Here is a 27,303-nt window from a genome sequence, read left to right on the forward strand (position 1 = left end):
AACAAAGACCCAATGGAACCAAAAAAAACAACAATGGGGATTCCCTGGTGGTCCAGTGGCTAGGACTCCATGCTTTGACAGCTGAGGGCCCAGGTTCAACCCCTGTTTGGGGAACTAAGATCCCATAAGCCACATGGTACAGCCCAAAAGAGAAACAGAAAGTACATTACCTTTTTCTACCCCTGCTTTGCAAAAAACAACAGAATGACACAGGTAGCCTCGCCTGGCAATAAATATTTTAATTTTTGTTTCATTTTTATGATGACAAATAATTTTCAAGTTTATTTCCTTTTCTTAAATACAAAGCTAAACCACAAACAGGTACAACCAAGACATTTTATCTCACATTTACACACTCCCATCGGATCCTCCTCCAATTTGCTGACCACTGACCAGGCAAGTGTGGGATTGGTGGGTGGGGGTGGGTGTGGGAGGGGGAAGACTTCCTCAGGTAGCACCGTCGTGAGGCCGGGGCTGGGGGGCATTGAAGTCGAGGACAGGTTCTCATACCTGTCTCCATTCACATTTACCTGGGAGTGGGCGGTGGGGTGGGGTTGCGCCAGACCCCAGATCGCAGCTCTGGAGCCCCAGGCCCCTGAATTACAAGTTGACAGAAGGTGGGAGTCGGTCCCCCCTTCAGGAAGAAGCTACCCACTACTCCTGCTGTCACAGTCGAGGTGAAAACTTGACCCTCAGCCATGATCCCTGGGCCTGCCAGCTCCCCTGCCCCCTCGCAGCTAGGGCAGGGGCCCTGCCTCTCAGGGCTTGTAGGCTCGCTCTTTGGTTCATGGCTGCAGCTTTACAGGAAGGACACCAGGCGGTCTGACACACGGAAGCCTTGACAGCCGGTCTGGAGCTTTCAACCCAAGCAGAATCAGGTTGGGGTTGAGGGGGTGGGGAATTGGGTAAGTAATTTCTGGTCCCACTACAAAACTTTAGATTTCTGATTAGAATAGTGTACCATCTCATATCTCTTCTACAGAAGCAAAACCAAGGGTGGAAAAAGAAAAAGCCGAACTAAAAACAACCCAAAACAAAAACGCAGCCACTTCACTCACTTCAAGACCTATATACATGTAAGTTGTCTTCTGTGGTTTTTTTTTTTGTCTTTTTTTTTTTTTTTATCATTATTTTTTAAAATAAATTCAGTGTTCACATTTCTATAAAGAAACTAACCCAGTTTCGGGAAACCCTGCCCCTGCAAGGGCTAGGTAAGCAATGCTTGTCCTTGCCCACGTCTCCTTTGATTCCCCGCCCTGATGTGTGAAGGTGCCCGGAAAAGTGGCAGCCCGTGGAAGAGTAAATCGAGGCCTGGCCCGTGAGCCACCGGGTCAGTAAGCTTTCGAGAAAGCAGAGGGGAAGACTATCTTACTGTGAAACCTTTTTTTAAAAAATATTCATACACTTCAATGTGCGCCTGTCGAGATGTCAGGAAAAAGAGCTTGGGAACATCCCATCCGGGCCGCGGGGAAGGCAGTGTCTTCCTCGCGCCCACCTGGCACTGGGATGTTGGGGAGGGGGCAGGTATGTGGGGAGCGGGGGAGAGAGTCCTGGCTCTTCGTTTGGAGGCAGGTGCGTTGCCCAGCTTCCTAGTTCATGTTCGACTCTTTCCTCTAAAACCTGTGCCGAGTCTTGGACTGCATGCACGGGAAGCACAAACGTTCGACTTGTATGCAAAAAAGGTACAAAAACAACTAGAATATAAAAGATTTGGTAATATAAGGCCATCTGTTCAAGTCCACCTTGGAAACCTGTAACAGATATTTAAATACTACAGTGAAAAGGCATCTTAATATACTTTTTTCTTAAAAACATCTGAAGTAATCTGCTAAGATTAAGTGTGTAAAAAAAAAAAAAAAATCAATTCCCTTTGAGGGCACTTTGTCCTTAGAATGGGGAGGGGGCGGGACCGTTGGGTTAATGCTTCAGCCAGGGGTAGGCTTCAATGGAAGCCCGGCTGCGGTCCCCGTAGTCATACAGAAGCTCCTCCCCGGCCTCGATGTCACGGGAGGCGATGAGGATGAGGTGAGGCACGCCGTCGATGTCGTGCAGTTTGGTTTGGCAGTTCCCACATTTACTGTGATTGATCAGTCTTCCCAGGCGATTTGTCTCTCGGGTTGCATCCACGCTGGCGGGGAGGGAGGGCGACAGAGGATTAAATTGATAAAGAGGCTTTTGAACCCAGTCTGAGTCAGGCTTGTTCTCAGCTCTGGTGGGATGATGGTGATTTATGGCCGTGTTTTTGGGAAAGCAACTCAACTCAAAAAATATATATATGTAACTTTAAGAGCCCAGAGGGGCGTTGGGTGTGGGGTATTTGGGCGGGAGATGGGGGAGTGTAGATGGGAACGCAAAAGACTCTGTGGAAGCACCAGAGATGACTGTGGAGTTCAGCATAATAAATAAATAAATAAAAGTCAACTCTGTTGGTGAGGGTAGGGGAGAGGCTATGCAGGATGGTGGGGGCAGGCGGGATATATGGGAACTCGCTCTGCTTTCCACTCAGTTTTGCTGGGAACGTTATAGTACAGTCTATTAAAAAATAAATAAAAAACAATCAGTGATATCGTCGCATAGGGGACAGAGAAATAGTGATTCCCAGGGCTGCTCTGGTCACATGCCCCAGGCAGAAGGCCAGGTGAGCCCCTCTGCGGGCTTTCACGTGACTAGTCCACCGCTTGGTGGCCGAGATTGCCTCCAGAACCGCTTCAATCACCAGAATTAAAAATGGAAGTGGTGTGTGTGGTAGGAAGAGTTGCACTGCAGCTTTGAAAAATGGCAGCAAGAACCAAGCAAGAAGCTGGAGCCAAAAGAAGAGTCAGGATGCCCTCGGTGGCCCTCTGGTTGCACCTCTGCCAGGGTGGGAAGAGCCACTTGAAGCCCCAGGGGACTTACCAGTAGGTTTTGCTCAGATACTGAAAATAGTACATGTAGCAGCCCGTGGAGGGGTCTTGTGCGTACAGAGCCTCCCGCTTCTTGGCGTCGGTGATCTCGATGAGGTCCCCGTGGTATTCCACCACAAACTCACCCCGGGAGAACTGCTTGGTGGCGATGACGCCCCTGCCTTTGCCGTCGATGAGGTCGATCTGTTGGGAGGTGCCAAGAGGGAGGGTTGGTTCATAAACAGCAACAAATGCCACCGTGCGTGGCCAGCAGCTTGTAGTACATTCTTTGAACAGCCTTACTGCAGTTGGTCATAAAATCCACTCATTTCACACACATGGTTTGAAGGGTATCATTCAGCACATTATTGTTGTTTAGTTGCTAAGTCGTGTCCAACTCTTTTGAGACCCCATGGACTGTAGCCCGCCAGGCTCTTCTGTCCATGGGACTTCCCAGGCAAGAATACTGGAGTGGGTAGCCATTTCCTTCTCCGGATCCCTGGCATCCTCCCGACCCAGGGATCGAACCTGTGTTTCCTGCATTGGCAGGCAGATTCTTTGCTACTGGGCCACTAGGGAAGCCCATGCAGCATACACAGTTGTGCAACCATCGCCAGAATCCATCACCCCAAAGAGCTCCCTTGTGTTTGTTTGCAAAGCACTGTTACGTGGGATCCTGAGAAGTCTGCTAGGTGGGTGCTGCCCCGTTTTGCAGGTGAGAAAACCTGCAAAATTAGGGATTAGACAGGCAGAGTCATGTGTCTCCAGCCACCAAGCTAGGAAGTGATGTAGCACAGACTCAAAGCCACATCCTGGCCCACTCTTTAGGGGAAAAGTAGGACCCAACATTCTGAGTCTCTCCTTTAGTCCATAACGTACATGCCTGGGTTTCTCCTCCATTTTATTTATTTATTTTGACCTCCTCCTGCACTCCATTTTAAATGGAGATGGAGGGTGACTGGCTGAGAAGCCCAGAATGAAATTCAGATTCCCCTCAGTGGCAGGTGGAAACTGAAGCTTCCCATCCCCTGGGTCCTAGCCCAGACCCATCTGGCCACTACCTCTGAGACTTCCTCCCTTCTCATGCTCTCACTATGTCTGAAATATACTATAAGAACAGGGGGCGGTGCTAGTGGTAAAGAACCCATCTGCCAATGCAGAAGACATGACACTGGGTTTGATCTCTTGTTCAGGAAGATCCCATAAAGGAGGAAATGGCAACCCACTCCAGTATTTTTTCCTGGAGAATGCCATGGACAGAGGAACATGGTGGGCCACAGTCCATAGGGTCGCGAAGAGTAGGAGACAGCTGAAGCAACTGAGCACGTGAGAGAAAAGCAAATCTTCCTGGGCATTGCCATTTCCCAGGAAAACAGTATAGAAAAAACTAGCCTGTCCTTTTAAAAGTTTCCCCACGTGTCATGCTAAATGAAAGAAGCCAGATACAACAGGCTACACATTCTATGACTCCATTTGTATGAAATGTCCAGAAGAGGCTAATCCACAGAGACAGAAACCAGACTGGTTGTCAGGGGCTGAGGGCAAGGAATGGGAGTGACTACTGGTGGGTCCGGGGTTTCCCGTTGGGAGGACAAAAGGGTTCCGGAACTAGACAGAGGGGAGAGTTGCACAACTGTGAATGAAGAATGTACTTAATGCCAGTGAATTTTACACATAAAGAACGGTTACGATGGTAAGTTACATATATGTGTATAAATGTCATCGTGATTAAAAAGAAATATTTACTGGCTGTGTCAAATCTTAGTTGCAGTGCATGGGCTCAGAAGTCGTGGCACTTGGGCTTAGCTGCCCTGTGGCAATGTGGGATCTTAGTTCCCTGACCAAGGGTTGAACCTGAATCCCCTGCACTGGCAGGCGGATTCTTAACCTGGACTGTGAGGGAAGTCCTTCGTTGTGAAAATTTTCCTCAGGGGCATCCCTGGTGGCACAGTGGGTAGGAATCCACCTGCCAGTACAGGAGACACAGGTTTGATCCCTGGTCTGGGAAGATCTCACAAAGGCGGAGCAGCAAACTAAGTCCATGCGCCGCCAACTCCCGAGCCTGTGCTCTAGAGCCCAGAAGCCTTAGCTACTGAAGCCTGCACGCCCCAGAGCCCGTGCTCCGCAGAGAAGCCTGAGCACATCAACTAGAGGGAAGGCCCCACACACGGCAGCTAGAGAAAAGTCCACGCAGCAATGAAGACCCAGCACAGCCATAAATAAATAAAAAGTTTCCACAGCACAGTATCTCATTACATTTCCTTCAGGAGGTATTCCCTTAAGGCTACTTTTAGTGTTCAGTCCCTTGACAGCTTGCAACAGTCTGCCTGGTCACAGTGATATCAGAAGGTTAAGGCAGCATGACTCCTGCATGGGCCTCTGGACCAGGGAGGGCCAGACCTCACAGCCTCAGCCTCCACGCAGTGGGCCCTGCGGCCCCTTACCTTCATTCCTTCTTCCTTCCCGCTTTCAATCAACTCATCTATTCTTTTCCTTTCTTCAGACTGGGTGGGGACGGAAAGAAAAAACAAGAAGTGCATCAGCATTCTCACCAAGGCCACTCCGGGAGTCCCAGCCGCCACAGGGTCCGTTCATAGTCAGCCTCCATGGCATCGGTCTCCCGGCATGTCCAGGCCACCAAGCCCCCATCCTTTCCTCATTGCCCGTCTAAGGTGGGCTGTTCACCACCTGGCGTTCAGGTGGGCCGGGAGGGGGACGGGGCGGCTCGAGGGCAGAATAGGGCTTGTGGCAGAATGTGGCCTGGGGCTATGCTCTATTTAGCCCACACAGACTTTTACAAAATATCTAAATTGTGGACATGTAAAAATCAGGACTCCAACTGCATATAAAATTAGCCAGGGCTAAATTGATCAGAGGCTGCACCGCTTGAACAGGAGGTGTGTACCCACCCATTGACCATGTCCACCCTCTGTTCGCCGTGGCATTTCCTGGCCGAGAACAGCACCTGGACGTAGTGAGCCCTCAAGGCAACAATGCCCTGCCCCCACATGCACAGACACAACCACCTTGTTAAATAATTAGTTACAAGTGTGCAGAAGTAGATGGGAGTCATCGTGGGAAAACTGGGAGACGTGGTGGGCAGTGGGGACAGGGACTATCCTACTGGGACAGAATGAGACAGAGGAGACGAGCTGGGGCCAGGTGAGACACCCTGAATGTGCAGCCAAGGAGTCCATTTTACTCGGGGGGGTTGGTGGTTTGGGGACACGCGAACAACTAGCTCCAAGCGTCCTAAAGAGGAAGGCAGCAGTAGTTGGTCCTTGGGGAACTGAGGGCCTGGAAAGGGAGCAAGGTGTGAACCAGGGTGAAGGCAGGAAGGACTCGAGACGTGCCCAGCCGGAGTCAGCAGGCTGCTCTGCATGCCAGGCCCGGGGCTGGGCTGGGTTGGGCTGGTGATGACGCGGCCAGGGCACTGCCAACACTGCAGTCCCTGCCCAGTGCAGGCTGTCATCCACCCAACACTGGGCCAACCAGAGAAGGGGCTCCCACAGCAAAGCAACAAGGGGTTCAGGGCATCTCTCCAGGGCCCTGTTTCCACCCTCTTGCCCTGGACTTGGACCTTGGACTGAGCCCCGCCTGCTCTGTCTTCAGCCACAACGAGGAGTCTTCGGGGCTCTTTGTTTGTTTCGCCCACCTACCCACACCCTTCCCTAATGCTGTGTCCACTTCGGCTTTGGTTGGCCCAGAAGGGCAGTCAGGTCTGGACCAGCATCACCCGAGAGGAGACCCGGCTGCCCTGCCTTCGGGCCTCACCTCTGCCAGCCGCAGCCCCACCAGCCTGGCCAGCCACCACCTGGCCAGGGTGCCCACTCGACAAAGCCAACACAAACGGTGGTGGGCAGAGTGTGGCTCTCCCTGGCCTCTGGCTCTCCATCCAGCCACAGAGTGGGCCTGATTGCCTGCAGACCAAGCTTTGGGGAGCCACTGCCAGCTGCCTTCCGCTCGCCTGCGGTAGAATTCAGCACTCTGGCCACACACCCACTGCAGCTTCCACTCCTCCAGAAAGAAAAGCCCCTGGTTTTTGTTTTCTTTTTTAATTAAAAAAGGCCAACTCAGGCTTCCCCGACCCTGCAGCCCACAGCGGCGCTGGGTGGACCCCCAGGTTCCCTGAGTGGGCTCTGTAGCTCCCGACCGTGGCTGGGAGGTGTCCCGGGTGCTGGGGGCTGGCACCGCCTCGCCCTCTGCAGTGCTGTCTCTAGGCTGACCTCGCACAGCCTCCCACTGCAGGCAAACAGCTTGTAACAGCTTGTTCTTGGCTGAAAGACACTGCCTTTCTAAGGAAATACAGCCAGAACTTCTCTCTGAGGGGAGAAAAATGACACCCTCCCCCCTTTTTAAAAAATGAAGTCTTGTCAATTCAAAGAAGGAGACACAGAGATGCTGCCTCACCGTCTGTACAGCTACAGATTCAACGTCCAAATGCAGAAGAGTCTGAGGGTTGAAAGGCCAGGGTCCCCCACCTCCCTGGTGGGGGCGGCAGTCCTGAGAGCTCCTCCCAAGCCTAGAGGTTGCTCTGCTGCCCCTGGGTGGGAGGGGGGGATGGAAGCAGCTGGGGGCTGCAGGGCCAGGCCACACCCTGAGTTTCCCTAACAGAAAGGCAATAACCACACCTCACTGCATCAAATATTGATCGACTGTGCACAGCTCAGCACTCTGCAAATACGGCGGGCGGGGGCCTTACAGCCCAGTTGGCCTTCCTGCCTGGTTTTCACAGGTTCTGTGGCTGCATGGGGAAGGCCAGAGAGGAGCCCCGGGAAAGGACAACACGGGGGAAGCAACGGTGACAAGGGTTAATAGGTCCTCACTGCATCCCAGGCACGGTTCTAAGTGTTCCATGTGCGTCCACTAACGTGCGTGACCCTCCCAACCACCAGACAGGGCTCGACTACATCATCCCATTTCACAGACGACACGGCAGAGAGCAGTTAAGCCCTGAGGTCACACAACCAGAAAGTAGTTTCCAAGCCAGTGCTCTTCATCATCTCGAAACATAAAACCTCTGGACAGCAGACAAACACACCTCTAAGAAACCACGCAGCCCACCCCAGTCTCAGGCTCCGATGGCCCTGCCAAAGCCACTTTCCTTGGAGGTCCTGACTTTCCATGCCCCACACTACAGGCGAAAAGGCTCCTTCACAGAAGCATCTTAACTAAGCACCACAGTGACCCAAGGGAGTTATGACGACCCCCACTAGACCCAGGAGAACATCAGGGCCGCGGAGGCCAAGAGACTTTTCCCGTGACAATGCAAAGAGAGCTCAGGTGGTGCGCAGTGAGCACTGCCCACTGGGCCACCCCGCCCCTTTGAGAGCCGATTTGAAACACGTGACCCTACCTGCAGCTCAGCCTTGCTCTTCCTGGAGCTCCTTCGCACAGGGTAGAAATCTGTGAGCTTGCGATTCTGCTGTGTTTTTCCTTGAGCTCTGGGGTGGGAAAGGAAGAGGAGGAACCAAGCGTTAGCTCTGAAACCATGTTCACAGCCAGGAGGCACGCGAGCCTTTAGGAGCAGGCTCCTTGGAAATCGGGTCACGTAAAACACCTTTGTCCACTGTGGCCCGGGGTCACTTCAGCTCGCCTGCCCACAGCAGCCTCAGAAAGAGCGCCAAAGGCAGGCTGCCTACTCTCAGCAGGGTGGGGGCTCTGGACCCTAGGCAGACCAGGACGCGGCAAGTAATGGTATCCCTGGTGCTGTCTCAGGAATCTGAGCCTTAATAGCTCAAGGGCCTGAGAGGGTGGACGGCCTCCCCCCAGCTAGTACCCAACAGGTCGCCCTGCGTGAGAAGTGGCTCCAGGGAGCACTTACTTTTTCCTGGGGGCCTGTTTGCCCCTCACAGGCTTTTTCAGGCCCTGCTTGGCAGCGGCTGCATTGGGAGTATCACAAGACGAGGTCGGGGTTTTGGGAGGTTCTGCAGCTTCAGATTTTTGGTTTGGAAAAGGTGCCAGGGGACCTCTCCTGGCGTCTTTGATCTTCTGTTCCTCGGCCTTCATGGAGCTTCGTATTGCATTCCCAGAGTTTCTTTTCTCTGTGGGCAGAGGGTGGGGAGAGACAGGCTGACTCTGGACCTGACACCTCCCACTTTCCAGCCCTCGGCTGCTTGCTAAGGCAGGCTCGGGGAGGAGATAGGGGGGGTGGGGGCGTGTTGGGCAGTAGTGCCCTTGGGCTGTTAAGCCTGGTGTCCACTAACCAGCATCTTGGGGAAGAGATCTGGCTTTACTTTTTGACCCAGACACTAGGCAGAGCTTTTGGTCTCTGCATCATTTTTTCCGCCCCCTCTTTTCCAGCTTTGCTGAGGTATGATTGATCAATACAATTATAACATATTTGAAGTGTTAGACCACGGTAAGTTGATATATATATATTGTGATTGGATTCCATTCTTGTGATTAATCAACCCATCAGGTCGTCTGCAGCTTGAGGGAAGAGCCTTTGAAGCAGAAGTGTCACAGCCAGCAACACTGGCATGAGGGCTCCATCGATGGCTTTTGAGGAAATGGGCTCCGGGGCGGGGGGAAGCACAATTCCCACAGGGTGGGGCAGCATTGGTAGACGGAAGTAAGGTGATAAAGCAGAACCTCTCCCCAACAAAGACCTCTTCCCCAAAGGCTAGCTCCCTGGCATGATTCATTTCAGATTCTTTTTTTAAATCCCTCTTCTAACAGGGTCGAAGCGTGGCATTCACAGTGGTTCTCAGCATGGTGCCCCAATACCGGTTCAGTGTGTCGTGTGGGACGTCGCCAATGACTTGTTACTAAAAATACTCATGGAGCACCAGTATTGGACTGTTTTTTTTTTTTCCATAAAATTTTTTTACTTTTTAAAAATAAATATTACATTGCTGGTGGGAATGCAAAATGGTGCAGTCACTTTGCAAAAGAAGTCTGGCAGTCTTCAAAATGTTAGAGAGTTATCACCTGACTCAGCAGTTCTAGTTCTAGGCATCTATCAAGAGAATTAAAAACATATGTCTACATAAAAACCTATACACGAATGCCCGCAGAAGCTTATTCAGAAGAGCTAAAAAGTGAAAACAACTCTAATGTCCATCAACTGACAAAATGTGGTCTATCCACACGATGGAATATTATTCAGCCACAGAAAGGAATGAAGTACTGACACAGCCTACAACATGTATGAACCTTGAAAACATTATAATGTACATGAGACCAGACACAAAAGGTCACATATTTTACAACTTCATGTATACGAAATGTCGAGGTCGGGCAAATCCAGAGATGGAAAACAGATCAGTGGTTGCCTAGGGCTGAGAGAAAGTAGGAATGGGGAATGATTGTGAGTAGGTACAGGGTTTCTTTTTGGGGTGATGGAAATGTACTGGAGTTTGACAGAGGTGATGGCTGCACAAATCTGTGCGTATACCTAAAACCAGTGAACTGTACCCTTTAAAATGGTGAATGTCAGGATATCTGAATAATAGTTCAACAAACAAAAGAAAAAAATAAATACATCAGCAGCCATCCGGACCGTTCTCCAGGTGGTCCAGATACACTGTCTCCCTGACACAGACAGACAGTGCTCCCTGACACACTGTCTCGAGTGGAATAAGAGGGGGTTAAGGCCAAGACGTCAGGCATAAGCTTAGGAGTGGGTGGTATTCATGAACATTAGCTGTCACGTGAGTCTGTGTCAAGGCAGGAAAAAGGATGAGAATCATGGATAGACGCCCAGTCTATGGGGGTCTCCTCCAGTGTTCATCCAGCCCCCCATTTAAATTGGCACCATGTAGTAACACTTCGAGTCAAATAAGCTAACTTGTGCCCCATGTCACCATTCAGGACAATCCACATCCCGCCCCATCCCAGAAGGGCTGTGAGGCTGGCTTACGGCATCTAGAGAGAGGCCCTTCCCAAGTCTCAGTGTGGTTAGTGCTGGCCTAAGTGCTGCGGAAGCAGGGATGCAGGGAGGGGCAGGCTGTGATGCTTCCGGTCCAGTGGAAAATGGGCTGACAGTATGGAGCGCTCACAAAGTCCCCCTCCCTTTTCTTTTGGCTGTGCCATGAGGCTTGTAGGATCCTAGTTCCCAGACCAGGGATTGAACCTTCTCCCCTGACAGTAAAAGCACAGAATCCTAACCAATGGACCACCAGAGAACTTGCTCACAAAGGCCTTTTGCACCCATGCTTTAACTGGTCTTCAGGCAGGACTCCTCTCTCCCACTGATGAAAAACTGAGGCTCAAAAAAACGTAGCAACCTGCCTGTGACCCTTCCTTTCATAAACGGCAGAGCTAGGATTAGAACCTAAGTCCATTTGAAATAACATCACCAGGGGGAATCAGGCCAAGGGTTGGCTCCTGCCCCTGGTTCTCAGATCTGGACCAGAGGTTGGGCTACCCCATCCCTTTATGGCACTTTCTGTTAACAAATACAAAGCTTCCTTGTACAGAGCTGCTGGAGCAGCTGGTAGCTGCTGTTTCTTTAAGGCAAGTTTTAGAGCACAGTAACTGGGGAAAGTTCACCACTAGCCCCCATCCCCACCCTCACCCCTACCACCGCCACTTTAAAAGGGAATATTTGGGTTACAGCAAAATTTCCAACAGGTTTCGGCATGTTTTGCAAGGCCAGACAGAACTTTCAATAAGTATTTTCTTGCTCAGCATTTTAACTCTAAATCTCATTCTGGCGTACACGGCTTCAGAGTAGCACTGAACACTTGAGTGGAAAGAACCTTTAGAACTGAGATCAAGGCCAGCTCAGAAAAGAGAAGGAAGTCAGTTCCTTAGGTTCACATGACTCAGCTGCAGTACAAGTGCCTGGTCTGGACAACCCAGACTCATCATTTCTGTACTTTTAGCGCCTGTAAACCTCTCTAACGACATGCCAGCTGCCTTATTTTGGCAGCTTGGCAAGAAAACCAAGCTTGAAGGACATGCTAACTCTTGTAAAAACAGGGAAAACCTGTTAGACCAATAGGGCACACGCCCTGGAACACGCGGCTCTATTCCCCCCATGTCTATGTTTCTTAGCAGCAAGACAGGACATGATTCAAACTTTGCAAGCTTTGGCTTGAAAAGATTGGATAAGGAAACCTAGCATACAGACATTATTACTGAGGATGCAACCCGGTCAGCGGTGAATAGAGCAGGGCCATTTCAGAGGCTTACCGTCGCGTTTCCTGTAGATTCCGGCTAATGGCTTCCCCTGGCATTTGACTTCGTATTGTGCAACTGAGTTCTCTTCCTGAAGGGGGGAACGCATTCCAGAGCATTTGTTCGGGCTCATGTAGGTATAGATCTTTGATTGCCCGGTAAATACATTCTCCTAAAACGACAAATGCATATTCTGAAAGAGGCTTGAAGAAGAAGATCTTACAACATTTAGACGGAGAAGGGGCAACCGGAATCCAAAAGACAAAAAAAAGGAAAAAAACATGGTTCAAAAACTGGGTTACTAGGGGAAGCCTAGTAGTGGAAGGTTTAGAATCCCCCAGGTCCAAGTTGGTCTCTAATTCCAGTCTGTTAAGGAGGGCAGGGGGAACATCTGGCCAGCGAAGAGAACCAGCTGTCCACAAAGATCCATAGAAGAAGGAGGCAACCTACCAGTAATAAGAAGGTTAGAGTGACCAGGGCAAACGAGGCCAGAATTGGAAGGGCTGGCCTCTGAGCAGCAGCTGACTGCCCTGGCAGGAGCTGCAGGAACTCCAGCACAGACAGGCCTCAGGGAACCTGAATAACCACTTCTTGGACCTGAGGTCAGCTAGCTGGTAGGACTTGCCAAGACTGTCTGAGCCTTCTATGAGCCCAAGCCCGGCCCGTCTCAAATCGTGCAGTCCTAGGACTGCGGGACTGGGCTGCGGCTGGGGAATTCTCTCAGGCTAACTAGGCGGGTGCGGAGCTCAGCAGACCAAGGCATTTAGGGCGGTTACTCTACTGCGGTGGGCAGGCCGGTGGGGCGGTACGGGTCACCGCTGGTGTCTCTGGGTGTGGGGCCTCTCCTCTGAGTAAGCACAGACGGGAGGAGGGCTTTCCCAGAAACACTGCTGGGCCTTTCTGCCTGGTGAGCCATTCACCAAGTCAGCGAAGACCTGTGACCTCCTCGAGGGCCCCGGGCAGGCCCCGCACACTCTGGGAAGGCGCAGCCGCCACCGGGATGGCCGGGTCTCGGGGTGTGGAAATGCCATAAAGACACAAACTTTTCCGAGGTCGGAGCTTGCCAGGGTCATGGCGGAGCGAGTGGGGACGCCACTCCCAGGCAGGCAGCAGAAAAGGAAGCTGCCCGGCCGGGCGCCCCGCCCGCACCCCCGCCCCAGGGCCGCGGGCGCGCCCACGTGCTCTCGGAGCTGGGCCCGCGGGGGCGCCCGGCCGCACGGCCCCTGGGAGCGCGCCGAGCGAGTGCGGGAAGGGTGCCTGCTTACCCCGTTGGTGCGGGGCCTCCCCGGGCCCCTCCGCTCCACCATCTCCGGGCCCGGGGCCGTCGCTGCCACCGCCGCCGCCGCCGCCGCCGCCTCCACCGCGCGGGGCTTGGACATCTTCCTGCCTGGAGAGGGGGACCCGGGGGAAGCGGGGGAGGGGGCGCTCAGGGCGCGGCGGGGCGGGGAGCGGGGCCGCCCGGGCCGGGCGCCGCGGCGGCGCCTCCCGCCGCAGCCATGTTCCGAGGGCCCGGCGGCGGTGGGCCGGCCGGCCGGGCCGGGCCGGGCCGGGCCGGGGCCCGCGTCGCCCTCCCGCCTCCCGGCCCGGCCGGGCCCCGCGCGCCGCCCGCCCCCCGCGCGGCCGGGCCCGCCACACCCACCTGCAGCCCGGCCAGGCCCATGGCGGCGCGCCCCTCGCCCTCGCCGCCGCGGCCCGGCCACCAGCGCTGTCGCTGCCGCTGCTGCTGCTGCTGCCGCCGCCACCAGCGCCGCCGCGGCGCCCCGGGGAAGGGCCGGCGGCGCCCCACGGCGCCCCCTTCCCCCATGGCCTGCGAGGCAGGGCCCGGCACCCACGCGCCGCGGCAGCCCCGGCCGGCCCGGGACCGAGGACGCAGGGAGGGAGGCGCTGGCGGCGCGTCCTCCGCGGCCCGCCCGCTCGCCGCCGCCGCCGCCGCCCACCGTCCGCTCCCGGCCGGGGAGGGGGCTGGCAGGGGCGGAGTTGAGAAGCTCCTCCGGAGGGAGGGAGGGAGCGAAGGAGGGCGGGCCCGCGGCCGCGACGAATCCCAACTCGGGCGCGCCCCCTCTCGCGCGTCCTCAGCCACTCGGGTAGGAAGGGGTGGGAAACATGATAATGACAGCCCGGGCTCTCGGCCGGCCGGGCTCCCACTCTCGCTGGCTCCACGGATATTTCAGGAGACCCGTCCGTGCCAGGCGCAGCGGGCAGCGGTGAACGAAAGCCCTCCTGTGTGCCTGAGTCTGTGCCCACGGAGCGTTTTCATGGGCATTTAACCTTCCCGGCAAGCCCCTAGGAGCCAGGTCCTGCGGGTAACCCGTTTATGATGGGGATGCTGAGGCTTCAGGGAGATGCAGGGGCTTGCCCAGAGCCACAGAACTAGAAAGTGATCAGGTCAGATGTCAAACCCAGGCGGGCTGCACCAGATCCGTGCGGTCCCTGGGGAGATGGAGCCGGGAATTATAATAACATGTTTGCTGGGCGCTTCTCTTGCATACCTTGTCATTCAAACCTCTCAGCAGCCCTTTGAAGGTAGAAACCTTATTATTTTCTCTTCCACAGACAGGGAAAACCACCTCAGAGAAGTGAGGAGCTTGGCCAAGTTCTCAGAACTAGAACTAGATTTCCAGGCCAACAGACCCCAGAGCCTACACTCCCAGCCACTAACTTACCAGTTATAGAAACAGGTAGGGAGGAGCTAATGGTGTTGCAGAAGGTTTATTAGCAGGTCACCCAAGTGTCCTGTCCCCCCATGAGAAATGTCCTAGGAGGCAGTGGTTCCAGGCACTGTGGTATCTCCGCATAGATTACTGCCCTGAACCACTGTGCTGTAGCCATTAGGGTTTGAGGGCTCACAGCCAACAAAGAGTCCCTGCATTTGTGCAAAGTCATAGATGCAAACAGACACCTCAGGGCATCCAGCCTTCGGTTATGGCCTGGTAGGCAAAGATTGGGTATCTCTCCCTGCATCTGCTCCAGAGGTGCTTTGTGACAAAGGCCAAGTCTCTTCCCCAGCCTGGGCTGCAGCATCCTCATGGATAAAAAACCAAGATCAATGAATTCCACAACTTACCGAGGGCACCTTCCAACACCCACATAAACAAATGGCTATCACTGTAAGTAGCTGCCTCCTCCTCCTCTTAGAAGGGATTAGACTGTGGATTAAATGGTAAGACACTGCTCAGGACACAGCCTCCCAAATCAGCTCATGCTTTAGAATCCTTCACAGGGCTGGGGAAGTCCCTCCATCCCCACCCAACCACTAATTCCAGCAGGGTAGGGTACTCTGCCCACTTGAATATCCAAGAGACTATGCAGAGACTTAGGATTCCAAAGGGACATTCAGGTTGAGCCATTTGAAACAGTGTCTGTTACCTCTGCCTGGCAGAGAGGGTTTGTAGTTTGTTGCCAAACAATCAGGGGGATCTTGGTTTGGAGGCAGGAAACAGTTGCTCAAGTCATCTTGTCCATTTCTCACACGAATTTTCACTCCCCCACCCCATACACATACCCATGGCTACATCTTCCTCTATTTTAGTGCACAGATGCAGAGGATACACTAAAATACAAGTCTAGCACCCATTCCTCTCAACTCTGCAGCTCTAGTAGCTAGACAATGTAGTACCAATCATTCAGTAAAGTTGTAGAACAGTTTCTTGTCTCTGTCATGAGGTTCCTATGGGCATAACAAATACATATACCCAGTCACAGAAATAAAAACTCATAATGGTGCCCAGGATCTCACAGAAATAGAATTCATCACCAATGATACTAATCTCTAACATTTACTGAATATTTGAAAGTGTTAGTCACTCAGTCGTGTCTTACTCTTTGAGACCCCATGGTTTCCCACATTGCAAGCAGACTCTACCTGCTGAGCCACCAGGGAAGCCCCTTTCATTTTTCCCATCACACCAAAATCATTTAAATTACTATTTTAGTAGTAGTGCATTTAAAAAATAGTTTGCTTAAATTAATCTGTAGGGGGAAACAAAGTGAACCTTTTGGCCATTGAAATAAATACTTAATAAGGGTTAATAATAATTATCACCGAGAGCCAGGTACTTTATTATGTCAGTTAATCTTTACAAACTGTTATTTTCCTTTTTCAGAGGTGGAAGCTGAAGGCCAAAGTCACTGGACATACTCTAGCCATTCTGTCTCTCTGCTTGTTCCACTTTACCTCATTTTTTTTTATTTTATTATTTTTTTTGATGTGGACCATTTTTAGTTTTTGTTGAATTTGTTACAGTGTTGCTTCTGTTTTATGGTTTGATTTTTTTTGGCCTGGAGGCATATGGGATCTTAGCTCCCCTGGCCAGGGATGGAACCCTCACCCCCTGCACTGGGCCACCAGGCAAGTCCCTCTACCTCTCTTATTTAGCCAAAGTGAAGAGGAGAGTTCCCAGCTTCTAGCATAACAGGCTTAGGAATCACCTTTGTAATGTATGGTCAGTAATTCTCACTGAGTCACTTGACCTCCCCCCCACCACCCCATTTGTAGTTATTTATTTCTTAGGCTTCATTATTCTTGCAAATCATTAAATTGGGCATTTAGTGTAATCAGATATTGAATTATTTACAGTATTTCAAATGACGGGTCAGTCTTTTTCTTCTAGAAAAGCAGTCTTTGTTCACAGCTTGTAGCTCACTTTGAGAGCCCTGCTAAGTCACATGAACATAATGTTCAGATATCTGGCAACTCCTCTCTGGTTTAGAAATTTTACAATCATGTAAATATTTACAGCCTCAAGAGTATTCATTTGGGTAGGATCTGTCCTTCTATCAGTCGGCCTCCTACTTGGTCTCCCTCTTTCTATTGTGACCGTCTCCAGTTTATTGGCGCTAGAGTGGTCCCCAAGAACACAGATTTTCATCATGTGCTTCTTACCACTCCTCCCATCCCTAACCATACCCTTTTGCTTTTAGGATGAAATCCACAGTCCTCACTGTGGCCTATAGCAGCCTTCCCACCCCTCTGGCCTCACTGTGCTCTCTGTCTGTGTTCATTGTTGTGTCTTTAGCAAAGGGCCTGGAACACAGTAGGTAATGAATAAATGCTTGTCAAATGAAATAATTAGTATTTTAGTGTCTTGAGTTTGAGGACAGCAGTATACATTTTTTATGCTAAAGCATCTTCATATTTATCAGTATCTTAGTCACATAACTCTTAGGCAAATGATTTATCTTCCCCAAGCCTCAGTTTCTACATCTGTGAAATGGAATAGTATCTTCTCATAAAGGGTTAGGAGGGTTACAGCCTGGAAACATTCAGTAGCTCGCTTCCCTGGTGACTCAGCGGGTAAAGAATTCATGCAATGCCGGAGACGAAGGTTCAATCCCTGGTTTGGGAAGATCCCCTGGAGAAGAGAATGGCAACCCATTCCAGTATTCTTGCCTGGAGAATTCCATGGACAGAGGAGCCTGGTGGGCTACAGTCCAAGGGGCCACAAAGAGTCAGACATGACTGAGTTACTTTCACTTTCATAATTTTATTCAGAGTTGTCAGATAAATTAGCCAGATATTATTAAATATACTTTTAGATGCTTAACACTTTCCTGAAGAAGAATATTTGAGGCATCTTACTTTTCTCTGTGGACTAGATTATGAAGCTCTTTAACTTGAAGTTCACTATGCCTTATTTCTTAATCAAAATCTAGCTAAGTCTTGTTCCCAAAGACCCTAAAGGGATGCTACGAGAATAAATGATGCAACTGGGTGCAGGGGCTGAAAACAAAGAAGCCCAATAAATATCTGCTGAATGAATCCTTATTTTGTTTATTATGATCGCCATGGGGAGCCTGGGCTTCCCTAGTGGCTAATACGGTAAAGACCTGTCTGCATACTGCATTAAGGCAAATTCCTACTAACGTGTAATACCCCAGGAATTTTGAGAAAAATATAAAACCTCGACTTATTTCTTTTACATAATAATTCAAGTGAACCGTCACGCTCAAGTTTTTGCATGGAGACACAGCGGCTGGAAACGACCAAGCGGTTAGCGATCACTTTGCCGCATAACGTGGGTCTGTCCTGACAGCAAACTAACTGTGCGAAGAACTTCAGGCAGAGACATCGACTCCCTCGCGGCAGCATAACCCCACCCAAGCCATCTCCCGTGGGCAGGAGCCCTGATCAGCTGCGGCGCGAAGGGCCGCGCCGGGAGGTGCCAGGGGACCTGTTTCACCCCAAAGTGGGCCAGCGGGGCCCGTCCCCGCCCCGGCGGCGCAGAGCTGACTCAGAGAGTGGAGAGGGAAAGGAAAGCGCCTGCCGCGGTGTCCACTCGGTCGCGCTCCCCACCAAGTAGGGTACCGATCTATGCCCTCGCCTCGGGATCACCTCCTTTCCAAACCAGAGAGAGCCGCAAAGCAAGCGAAGCCTCGCCCTCCCCCTCATTTGTATCAATGACAACCATTCCCTTGAGGCGCTAGTCGCTTTAGTTTCCAAACATCTTTGACATATGGCCCCGCTGCCTCTCGAGAGGCAGGTCACCAAGTGTCCACTCTTTAAAAAGGGGAAACCGAAGCACGGGAGTGGGAGGGGTTTCTGGGGGCTTCTGGAGCCAGGGTGGGGAAGAGGTGAGAAAGGTTCCGCAGCCCCTCCCCCCGCAACCCTACTAGTCCCCGCGCGCCTTCCGAGCAGCCGGCGGGACAGCGCCTTCCCGCCGCTCCCGTCACTTCGGTGTCGCCTGCAGCGCGACCCCCCAACCCAGCAGCCCCGGCGCTGGCCACCGGGGCCAATACCTCTAGCCATGACCCTGCTCTGTCACCGCCTAGGATCTCCCGGGAAACGCAGCTTTCGAAAAAAGTTGCAACAACTGTAGCCAACTGCTCCGCCGGGTCCCGGCTGCTGCCCTGATTGGCGCCGCTGCCCGTCTCTTCTCAGGCTGCCCGCCGTGATAGGCAAACTCTGGAGGGAAAGCCCGCCCTTTTCCCCGCCTCCTCAGCGGGGGCGGGGCGAGCGTCCGCACTTTCTACAAACGCTTTCGGGACAGGTCTCAGCGGAGGAGGAGGGAGGGGGTTTAAATTTTACCGTCTCTCCGCGTTGATTGGCTGTGCTGGAAGGGGAGCTGCCCTGCCATTGGGGGGCTCCAAACTCCTCCCTCTGGCGGTGCTGAAGCTCCGCCCCGGGGAGATTTAGTCACGCGGCTGGCGGCCCCGGCTCGGTGTAGAACCACAGGGGACTTCCGGTTTTTCTCGGGTTTGACCGGAACCCGACCTTTGACCCCTCGACCCCCCCTTATGGGAAGCTTAGCCCCCAGCAGTTTAACATCCGAACCACCTTTACCTTTTCAGCAGTTTAATCCATTCATTCCTACGTTGCAAGGTTTATGGAGTCTGTTCTTCCAGTATACAAAACCCGCGGGCAGAGTTCTTAAACTGACTTGAATAAGTCTCCCCGAACCAGGGCGATCCTAGCCCAACATACCCCAACTGTTTTACAGATGGGGAAACAGAGGATCAGAAGGAACAGGTAACTCACTTGCTGCCCAACGTCACGGAACAGTTTATTTCTGGGTCCTGGATCAGTCTTTTGAGTCCTAGTCCACTAGAGGGCTTCCCTCACCCCAGGGAAACAAGCCTGCGCCTTTCCCCACCCAGAGAAGCCTCGGTCGGTTAAGTCCCTGAGAAGCACAGGTATCCTAGGTATTCTTTGCTTTGAACACAGATGAGGTGTTCAGTTACAGCTCTTCGCTGGGGATCCTTCCTGGAGATAGGAGCAGAGGTCCATTCTCTCTCTTTGGTTCCCGAGATGATTTTGGAATCCCCACCATTGCCCAAGGACCCTATCATTTGCACCAGGAAAGCAGAAGAGCAAAACAAGGTGATATATGTGAAAGCACTGGGGAAAGTAGGAAGCAACACTTGTCACTCACTGTGCTTTTTGGTATATCATTTCAGCTCTCTGGTCCTCAGCTTATCCAGCTGTCAAATGATGGAGTCATCTGTGATCTGCCAGATTCCTTCCAGGTTCCATAGATATACAGAGGTTTTTACTTTCACTAAAATGCATTAATTCAACATTTATTGAGCTGTTTATTGGCTCTGTCCGATTCCCCAAAGACGCAGTGGCAAATAAGACAGATGCCTAAATTTTTTAGGAAAGAAATAAGAAACCACTTTTTAAAGGTAGTATTAAGGGGCTTCTCTGGCAATCCAGTGGTTTAGATTTTCACTTCCAATGCAAGGGGCACAGGTTTGATCCGTGGTCAGGGAACTAAGATCCCAAATGCCATGGGGAGCAGCCAAAAAAAATTTAAACAAATTTAAAGATAATACTGAATAGTGATTAATGCTGTGGGTAAAATGAAAATAGGGAATTTTACAGAGCGTGTGTGGGGAGATGGCTGCTTCTATAGATTGGTGAAGTTGAGAAATCCTCTTTGAGTTCGTGACTTTAGGTTGTACCCTGAATAAGTAAACCCCAAGGGAGAAGGTACTCGCAGGTAGAAGAAATGGTGAAAGCAAATCCCCAGAATTGGGGATTAGCTTTGGTTGTTTTAGGAAAGAAAAAGAAACCCAATGTGGTTGGAACTGAGTATATCATGGGGAGAATGGATGGGGCTTCCCTGATAGCTCAGTTGGTGAAGAATCCACCTGCAGTATAGGAGACCCCGGTTCAATTGCTGGATCAGGAAGATCCTCTGGAGAAGGGAAAGGCTACCCACTCTAGTATTCTGGCCTGGAGAATTCCATGGACTGTAGTCCTTGAGGTTGCAAAGAGCCAGACACAACTGAGCGACTTTCACTTTTGGGGAGAATGGAGGGGATCAGGCTGGGAAAGTAGGTAGGGGCTAGATCGAATAGGCCACTGAAGGCTGTGCTGGTCTCTCAGCTGCAGATGCACTCTTCTCTACCCTGCCCAGCAGTATCCATCCTGCAAACTGTATTGCACCTTTGTCAGCTAGTTTTAGGTTCTGTCGATAGGAGAGGAGACTGGAAGGCAGGGGGAGGGACTCACTCGTGCATGCCCTTTTACTTGCTATTCCTATCATGGTAAGTAATGACATTTTGCTTCTGACAGGGCATTTGGTTCACTCTCCAGGTTCGTTCCAGAAATAGCCTCAGTGCGCTACCTCAGAAGTGCCAGCAACAGCCCCTTTTCAGAGTTCTGAGCCCCAGCTTGGCAGGGCCCCTCCCCTGCCAAGGGGAGGCTCTTGAAGGACCAGCACCAACATCATGGTGCCCCTTTCCCAGAGGCATAAGAACCAGCCCTCCAGGAATCCTCTTCTGATTCTTCTTGCTCTGCTAACCCCAACTGCTCTCTTTGTTCTCCGGCCCTAGAAGTAGGAACTGCTTCCTGCTGTTATGATTAAATTACTTCAATGTTCCCTTTTTGCTTGTTCAATCCTCTGCCACCTGTTTAATGAATTGCCTATTTTAAATTCTGTTTTCCTGACCAGACCCTGATGGACCCAAAAGCCATTAATAAGGACTGAGATTTTTATTGCAAGTCTGATAAGAAACTACTGCATGATTTTCTGTTTGTTTAGTATTTATTTGGCTATGCTGAGGCTTAGTTTCTGCACACAGGATTTTCGTTGCATCATGAGGGATCTTTTGTTGCTATGAACTGACTCTCAAGTTGTGGCTCTTGGGCTTAGTTGCTCTGCAGCACGTGGGATCTTAGTTCCCTGTCGGGGATGTGAACCTGCGTCCTCTGCATTGCAAGGCAGATTCTTAGCTACTGGACCACCAGGGAAGTCTCCACTACATGATTTTAAGCCAAGGGTAGATGGATAGATTTGTGAATCTAAAGAGTAATTTTGCAAACAGTTACGCAAACAGAAGGACTGCAGATAGCTACTTAAGTGACAGTAATCTGCACTGAGACCTGGAATCTTGAAGTAACGTGACATGCTTTAGGAATGTCTATTTAATGATCTCCATTTTCCTAAGAGGGCCATACCATGTGGGTGTAATCACTCCAGTGCTGAGATGATTTTCGGAGAAGGCAACGGCACCCCACTCCAGTACTCTTGCCTGGAGAATCCCAGGGACGGAGGAGCCTGGTAGGCTGCAGTCCATGGGGTCTCGAAGAGTAGGACACGACTGAGCGACTTTACTTTCACTTTTCACTTTCACGCATTGGAGAAGGAAATGGCAACCCACTCCAGTGTTCTTGCCTGGAGAATCCCAGGGATGGGGGAGCCTGGTGGGCTGCCGTCTATGGGGTCACACAGAGTCGGACACGACTGAAGTGACGCAGCAGCAGCAGAGATGATTTTCCTTACTCTACTGTTATTTTACATGAATATTTGCTCCAGGCTTTTGCTGTTGTTAAATACTTTTAAAAATTTATTTATTCATTTATTTATTTTTTGGTTGCACTGGGTCTTTGTTGCTGTGTACAGACTTTCTCTAATTGCAGTGAGCAGAGGCTTCTCATTGTGGGGGCTTCTCTTCTTGCAGAGCACTGGCTCTAGACTCCCAGGCTCAGTAGTTGTGACTCAGGCTTAGTTGCCCCTCAGCACATGGAATCTTCCCAGATCAGGGATCCAACCCGTGTCCCCTGCATTGGTGGGCAGATTCTCAACCACTGGACCACCAGAGAAGTCCTAAACACTTTTTCATTGGCATGAGTTCTTATAAGGTTCTACCAAATAGGGTTGTGTGTTCCACAATCATGGCTACTGAAACCTACTAACCCCCTTCATCTGTGAGTGCTGGGAAAGACCAAGGGCAGTAGGAGACGGCAGTGACAGAGAATGAGATGGTTGGATAGCATAACTGAATCAATGGACGTGAATTTGAGCCAACTCCAGGAGATAGTGAAGGACAGGGAAGCCTGGCATGCTGCAGTTCATGGGGTTGCAAACAGTTGGACATGACTTAGCAACTGAACAACAAAATATATAATATACATACATTTTCCCATTATATGTGTGTGTATATATGTGTAATATGGATGGATGTGCACAGATGTATAAAATTCCCCATATGTAAATATACACATATATGTTAATATGTACTATATATATTTAGTACATATATACTTGGAACTCAAGCAAATAAGAGTAAAACAATACTCTCCCTACCTCATAGGTTTATTGACAGAATTCAATGAGAGAGGGGAATTTCTTGGAGGTCCAATGGTTAGGACTCCACACTTACACTGCGAAGAGTGCAGGTTCAGTCCCTGGTTGGGGAATTAAGATCCTGCAAGCTACAGTGCAGCCAAAAATAAAGAATTAAATGACAAAAATAAAATGCATGGGGATGTAGAAATTTAGCAATTAACTTCTAAATAAAGTTGCAAAATTGCATCTTAATGAGTTGTTGTAATTTGGAGTTATTAACACTTTCTTCTCTTTCTTTTCTTTGGTTCTCTAGAAGGGAGACCAAACTTGAATGAACACAAAAATGGTATCAAGAGTATAGAATGTGGCAAGTGTGTGCTCAGTGCTCAGTCATGTCCAACCCCTCTGTGAGGAGCCAGGCAGGCTACAGGCCATGGGATTCTCCAGGCAAGAATACTGGAGTGGGTTGCCACTTCCTCCTCCAGGGGATCTTCCCCACCCAGGGATTGAACCTGAGCCTCCTGTGTCTCCTGCATTGGCAGGCTGATTCTTTACCACTAGGCCACCTGGGAAGCCCAAAATCTGGCATAGGATAAGAAATAGCCAATGCTGTGAAAAATTTGGCATAGGATGAAAAATAGCGAATGACTTTTATGTTTGATGAGCCTTTTTTTTTAATCTGTTGTAAATAAACAGGTCTATTTTTTCTCCCTGTATCTCTTTTTAAATTATTAAAAAAATTTTTTTGCCACTGCTGCATGCCATGTGCAATCTTAGTTCTTCAACCAGGGATTGAACCAGCACCTCCTAAAGTGGAAGTGCAGAGTCTTAACCACTGGACAGCCAGGAAAGTCTGCCCCCCTGCCCACTGCCCTCCCCTTCTCCCGGTCCCCCCTTCCCCACTGCCACTTCTGTCTTTAAGAAAAGGTATTACAAGCTAGTTGTTCAATTGATTGGGAATTCATTACAGTTTTAAAAATCATAATTTTATTGAAAAAGCACATGGAAAATGTATGCATTGATGAGCAAGGGTAGTTTTTTGTTTGTTTTGAAAGTCAGTTTAGAGATGGTTTAGCAGCACAGCTCAGGCTGTTCAATTTAGAATGGGATTTTTCTCACATTTTTTTGTGTGGGCTTTTTTTTTTTCAGTAAACATATTAATCTTTAAAAATATATATATATATATATTTGGCCACATTGGGTCTTATTTGCAGTACCCAGGTTTTCTCTAGTAGCTCCTTGGCATGTGGGAATCTCAGTTCCCACACTGACCAGGGATCGAACCCCTACCCCTTACATTGGAAGGCAAATTCTTAACCACTGCTGCTAAGTCGCTTTAGTCGTGTCTGACTCTGTGCGACCCCATAGACGGTAGCCCACCAGTCTCCCCTGTCCCTGGGATTCTCCAGGCAAGAACACTGGAGTGGGTTGCCTTTTCCTTCTCCGATGCTTGAAAGTGAAAAGTGAAAGTGAAGTCGCTCAGTCGTGTCCGACTCTTAGCGACCCCATGGACTGCAGCCTACCAGGCTCCTCTGTCCTTGGGATTTTCCAGGCAAGAGTACTGGAGTGGGGTGCCACTGCCTTCTCCTCTAGACCCAGGGAATTCCTGTGAGACTTGTTCTTAATAGTTGCATTAGTTTGCTTGGACTGTTGTTAACAAAGCCCTACAAGCTAAGCAACTTGAGTAACAAAAATGTATCACCTCATGGTTCTAGAGGCTGGAAGTCCAAAACCAAGGTCCTGGCAGGGTTGGTTCCTGCTGAGGAACTGTTTGGAAGATTCTCTTCCATGTTTTTCTCCTAACTCCTGGCGGCAGGCTGGCTTTCTTGACTTGTTGAAGCATCACCCCGACCTCTGGCTTCATTTTCACATGCTGTTCTCCTCTTCTGCATGTCTATCTCCAAATTCCCTTTATAAGGACACAGTCATGTCAGAGTAGCGCCCACCTCAAGGATCTCATTTTAACTTGATTAGATCTGTAAAGACCCTATCTCCAAATAAGGTCACATTCTGAGGTTTATGTCAGGTCTCCAACATATGAATTCGGGGAGGACACAGTTCAACCCATAACCCTTTGTATCCCATAGTTATCCTTTTAAGTTAATAATTTAAATATGGTGTTTTTAAGGGAAAGTTTATAAAAATGAATAGCAGGGCATTCATTGTAAATACATTAAATGCATAGGGTGAAAATGCAAGCAGAAATTCTCCCTAGAATTCCCTGGTGATCCAGTGGTTAGGATTCTCACTGCCAAGGGCCCAGGTCAGATCCCTGGTCTGGTAACTAGATCCCACATGCTGCAACTAAGACCCAGTATGGCCAAATAAATAAAAATAAATATAAAATAAAAACCAAGTGGTCTTCCTGGTAATTTCAAAATTGTCAAAAAATTGTAAAAAATAAAAAAGTAAAGGTTGAAAGAAAGTTAAAAAATAAAGGAGGGGCCCCATGTTGCTGATACCCAAACTCCCAGGAGGGGGTTCTGCTCAGCTGGTGTCTCTGAGCTTAGAGAGTGACCTTGTGGATGCTCTCACTGGTCCTCCTGTCTGGAAGGAGAGTTTGGTGTGATGAGGCCAGCTCTACCAGTAAAGTGTGGGGAAAAACTGCAAAATGGATACAGCTCTTGCTGTAGGAAGGAAAGGCATGTGCCAGGGTGAAGAGGTGTTGCTGCAATGAAGTTCACAGGAAACTTTTTCCTCCTCCAGCCTAGCAGCCTCCCTCTAGGCTTGCAGAATGTAACGCTGAAACAGCTGGCAAAGCAGCAGTGTAGTTTTGCAGTGAATCACAAAGGAGAGCACAGATGCTTGAGTTTGGAGCTGAGAAAGTTTTTTTTTTTTTTTTAATGAATTTGACTGCACCAGGTCTTAGTTGAGACACTCAGGATCTTCGTTGGCAGCATGCAGGACCTTTACTTACGGCATGAAAACTCTTAGTTGTGGCATGTGGGATTTAGTTCCCTGGCCAAAGATTGAACCCAGGCCCCCTGCATTGGGAATATGGAGTCTTAGCCGCTGGACCACCAGGAACGTTCAGAAAAGCCATGTCTTAATAACTGGTTCACTTGCTTTGTTACTGTCTGTTGTCTCAGCTTTGCTCCTGTCTGTTACACAGAACATTTGTTACAGAAACATGTTTCCTCTTCTTGAAGTTCCCTGTTCACTTCCAGGAGTTAACACCTACTTTTCAAATCTTATGGAGGTTATCACTCTCTCAAGGAAGCCTTCTTTGATTTCCCTGATGAGATCAAATTACTCTAATAGGTTCTGTTAGCTTTTATGTTGCATTGTCACAGTTACAAGTTGACATTTTTTGCTTTGTGGATTAATGCCTACTACTCTGTAAGGGGACCATCCCCGACTCTCCCTCCCCTTGATTTGTTTTTCTTAAACTTGTGTCCCTAACACAATACCTCTAACATATGACTCAATAAATATTTTTTGAATGAAATGAGAAGTACAGTGTAAATATAAATAGCCACAGGGGAGTCGGAGTCAACACCATGACTAAATAGGGAATTTTTCTGAATTATCTGCTTCCAGCAGTATCTCTATTCTGGATGTTTCCAGTAAGTTTTCCTTCTGCCTCTGACCCTCAGTATCTCAGTTTCTATCCCCTGATACAACCACTACTTGTGTTGTCATTCTGAGATGCCCCGAGTGTACATTCAATCAAAATATATTATGTATTCTCATAGACAGAAGTGCTTCCTTCTTGTTAACAACTGTTTCACTGTAGGAAAGTACCATAGTATAGTCAGTTCATCTTTTCTTCAAAGACATTAAGGTTGTTTCCCATCTTTTGCTTCTGCAAATTGCTACTGCCATGAATAACTTTGTGCATAACATTTCTGTGCATATGTGCAGTTGTATAAATATGCCCCGAAACTCCATCTTTTACTTTGGTTCAGGATAAAGAGATGGTGCAGAGATGGCAGCAAGGATCTGGGTGTTGTTTTTTGCCCGAGCCACACAACATGAGATATCTTAGTTCCCCAATCAGTGATTGAACCCTCGCCCCATGCACTGGAAGCACTGCGTCTTAACTGCTGGACTGCTAGGGAAGTCCCTAGAATCTGGCTTAGATGCTCAGAAAGTACCAAAAAGGTGCGTCTAGTCCCAGTGTACAGCTAGAGTTTGGGGGCCACTTGGAAACTGAATTGCTCCAACCAAATTTCAAAGACAGTGATGCATTAACTACATTCTCTTAGATTTCTTTACTGCATTCTTTCATAATATGACAATTGCTTGTTTGCTGTCAACTGTACTAGATCATAAACTAGTCT

General features: G+C 49.9%; 1 protein-coding gene and 1 long non-coding RNA gene across 5 annotated transcripts; one reads left to right on the plus strand and one right to left on the minus strand.

The window, feature by feature from the left end:
* Window positions 1-219: 219 nt before the first annotated feature.
* Window positions 220-18,846, minus strand: KMT5A (lysine methyltransferase 5A). 4 transcript variants are annotated; one of them, XM_061384617.1, is made up of 8 exons: window positions 18,744-18,846; window positions 13,274-13,395; window positions 12,024-12,180; window positions 8,707-8,926; window positions 8,239-8,326; window positions 5,327-5,386; window positions 2,896-3,086; window positions 220-2,128 (listed from the first exon to the last, which is right to left on the minus strand). In XM_061384617.1, the coding sequence occupies exons 1-8, from the start codon at window positions 18,751-18,753 to the stop codon at window positions 1,918-1,920; spliced, it is 1,059 nt and encodes a 352-aa protein (XP_061240601.1). In that variant the 5' UTR covers window positions 18,754-18,846; the 3' UTR covers window positions 220-1,917. The 4 variants fall into 4 exon arrangements, with proteins under 4 accessions (XP_061240601.1, XP_061240602.1, XP_061240600.1 ...); XM_061384618.1 differs by lacking the exon at window positions 18,744-18,846 and adding an exon at window positions 13,648-13,727; XM_061384616.1 differs by lacking the exons at window positions 13,274-13,395; window positions 18,744-18,846 and adding an exon at window positions 13,648-13,857.
* A 201-nt stretch (window positions 18,847-19,047) lies between these two features.
* LOC133228772 (uncharacterized) lies at window positions 19,048-23,214 on the plus strand. The gene is made up of 3 exons (XR_009730358.1): window positions 19,048-19,473; window positions 19,902-19,989; window positions 21,046-23,214. It is a non-coding gene; the product is annotated as an uncharacterized LOC133228772 (long non-coding RNA).
* The last annotated feature ends 4,089 nt before the right edge of the window (window positions 23,215-27,303 follow it).

Source organism: Bos javanicus, chromosome 17, assembly GCF_032452875.1.
Source record: "Bos javanicus breed banteng chromosome 17, ARS-OSU_banteng_1.0, whole genome shotgun sequence".
Taxonomy (NCBI): domain Eukaryota; kingdom Metazoa; phylum Chordata; class Mammalia; order Artiodactyla; family Bovidae; genus Bos; species Bos javanicus.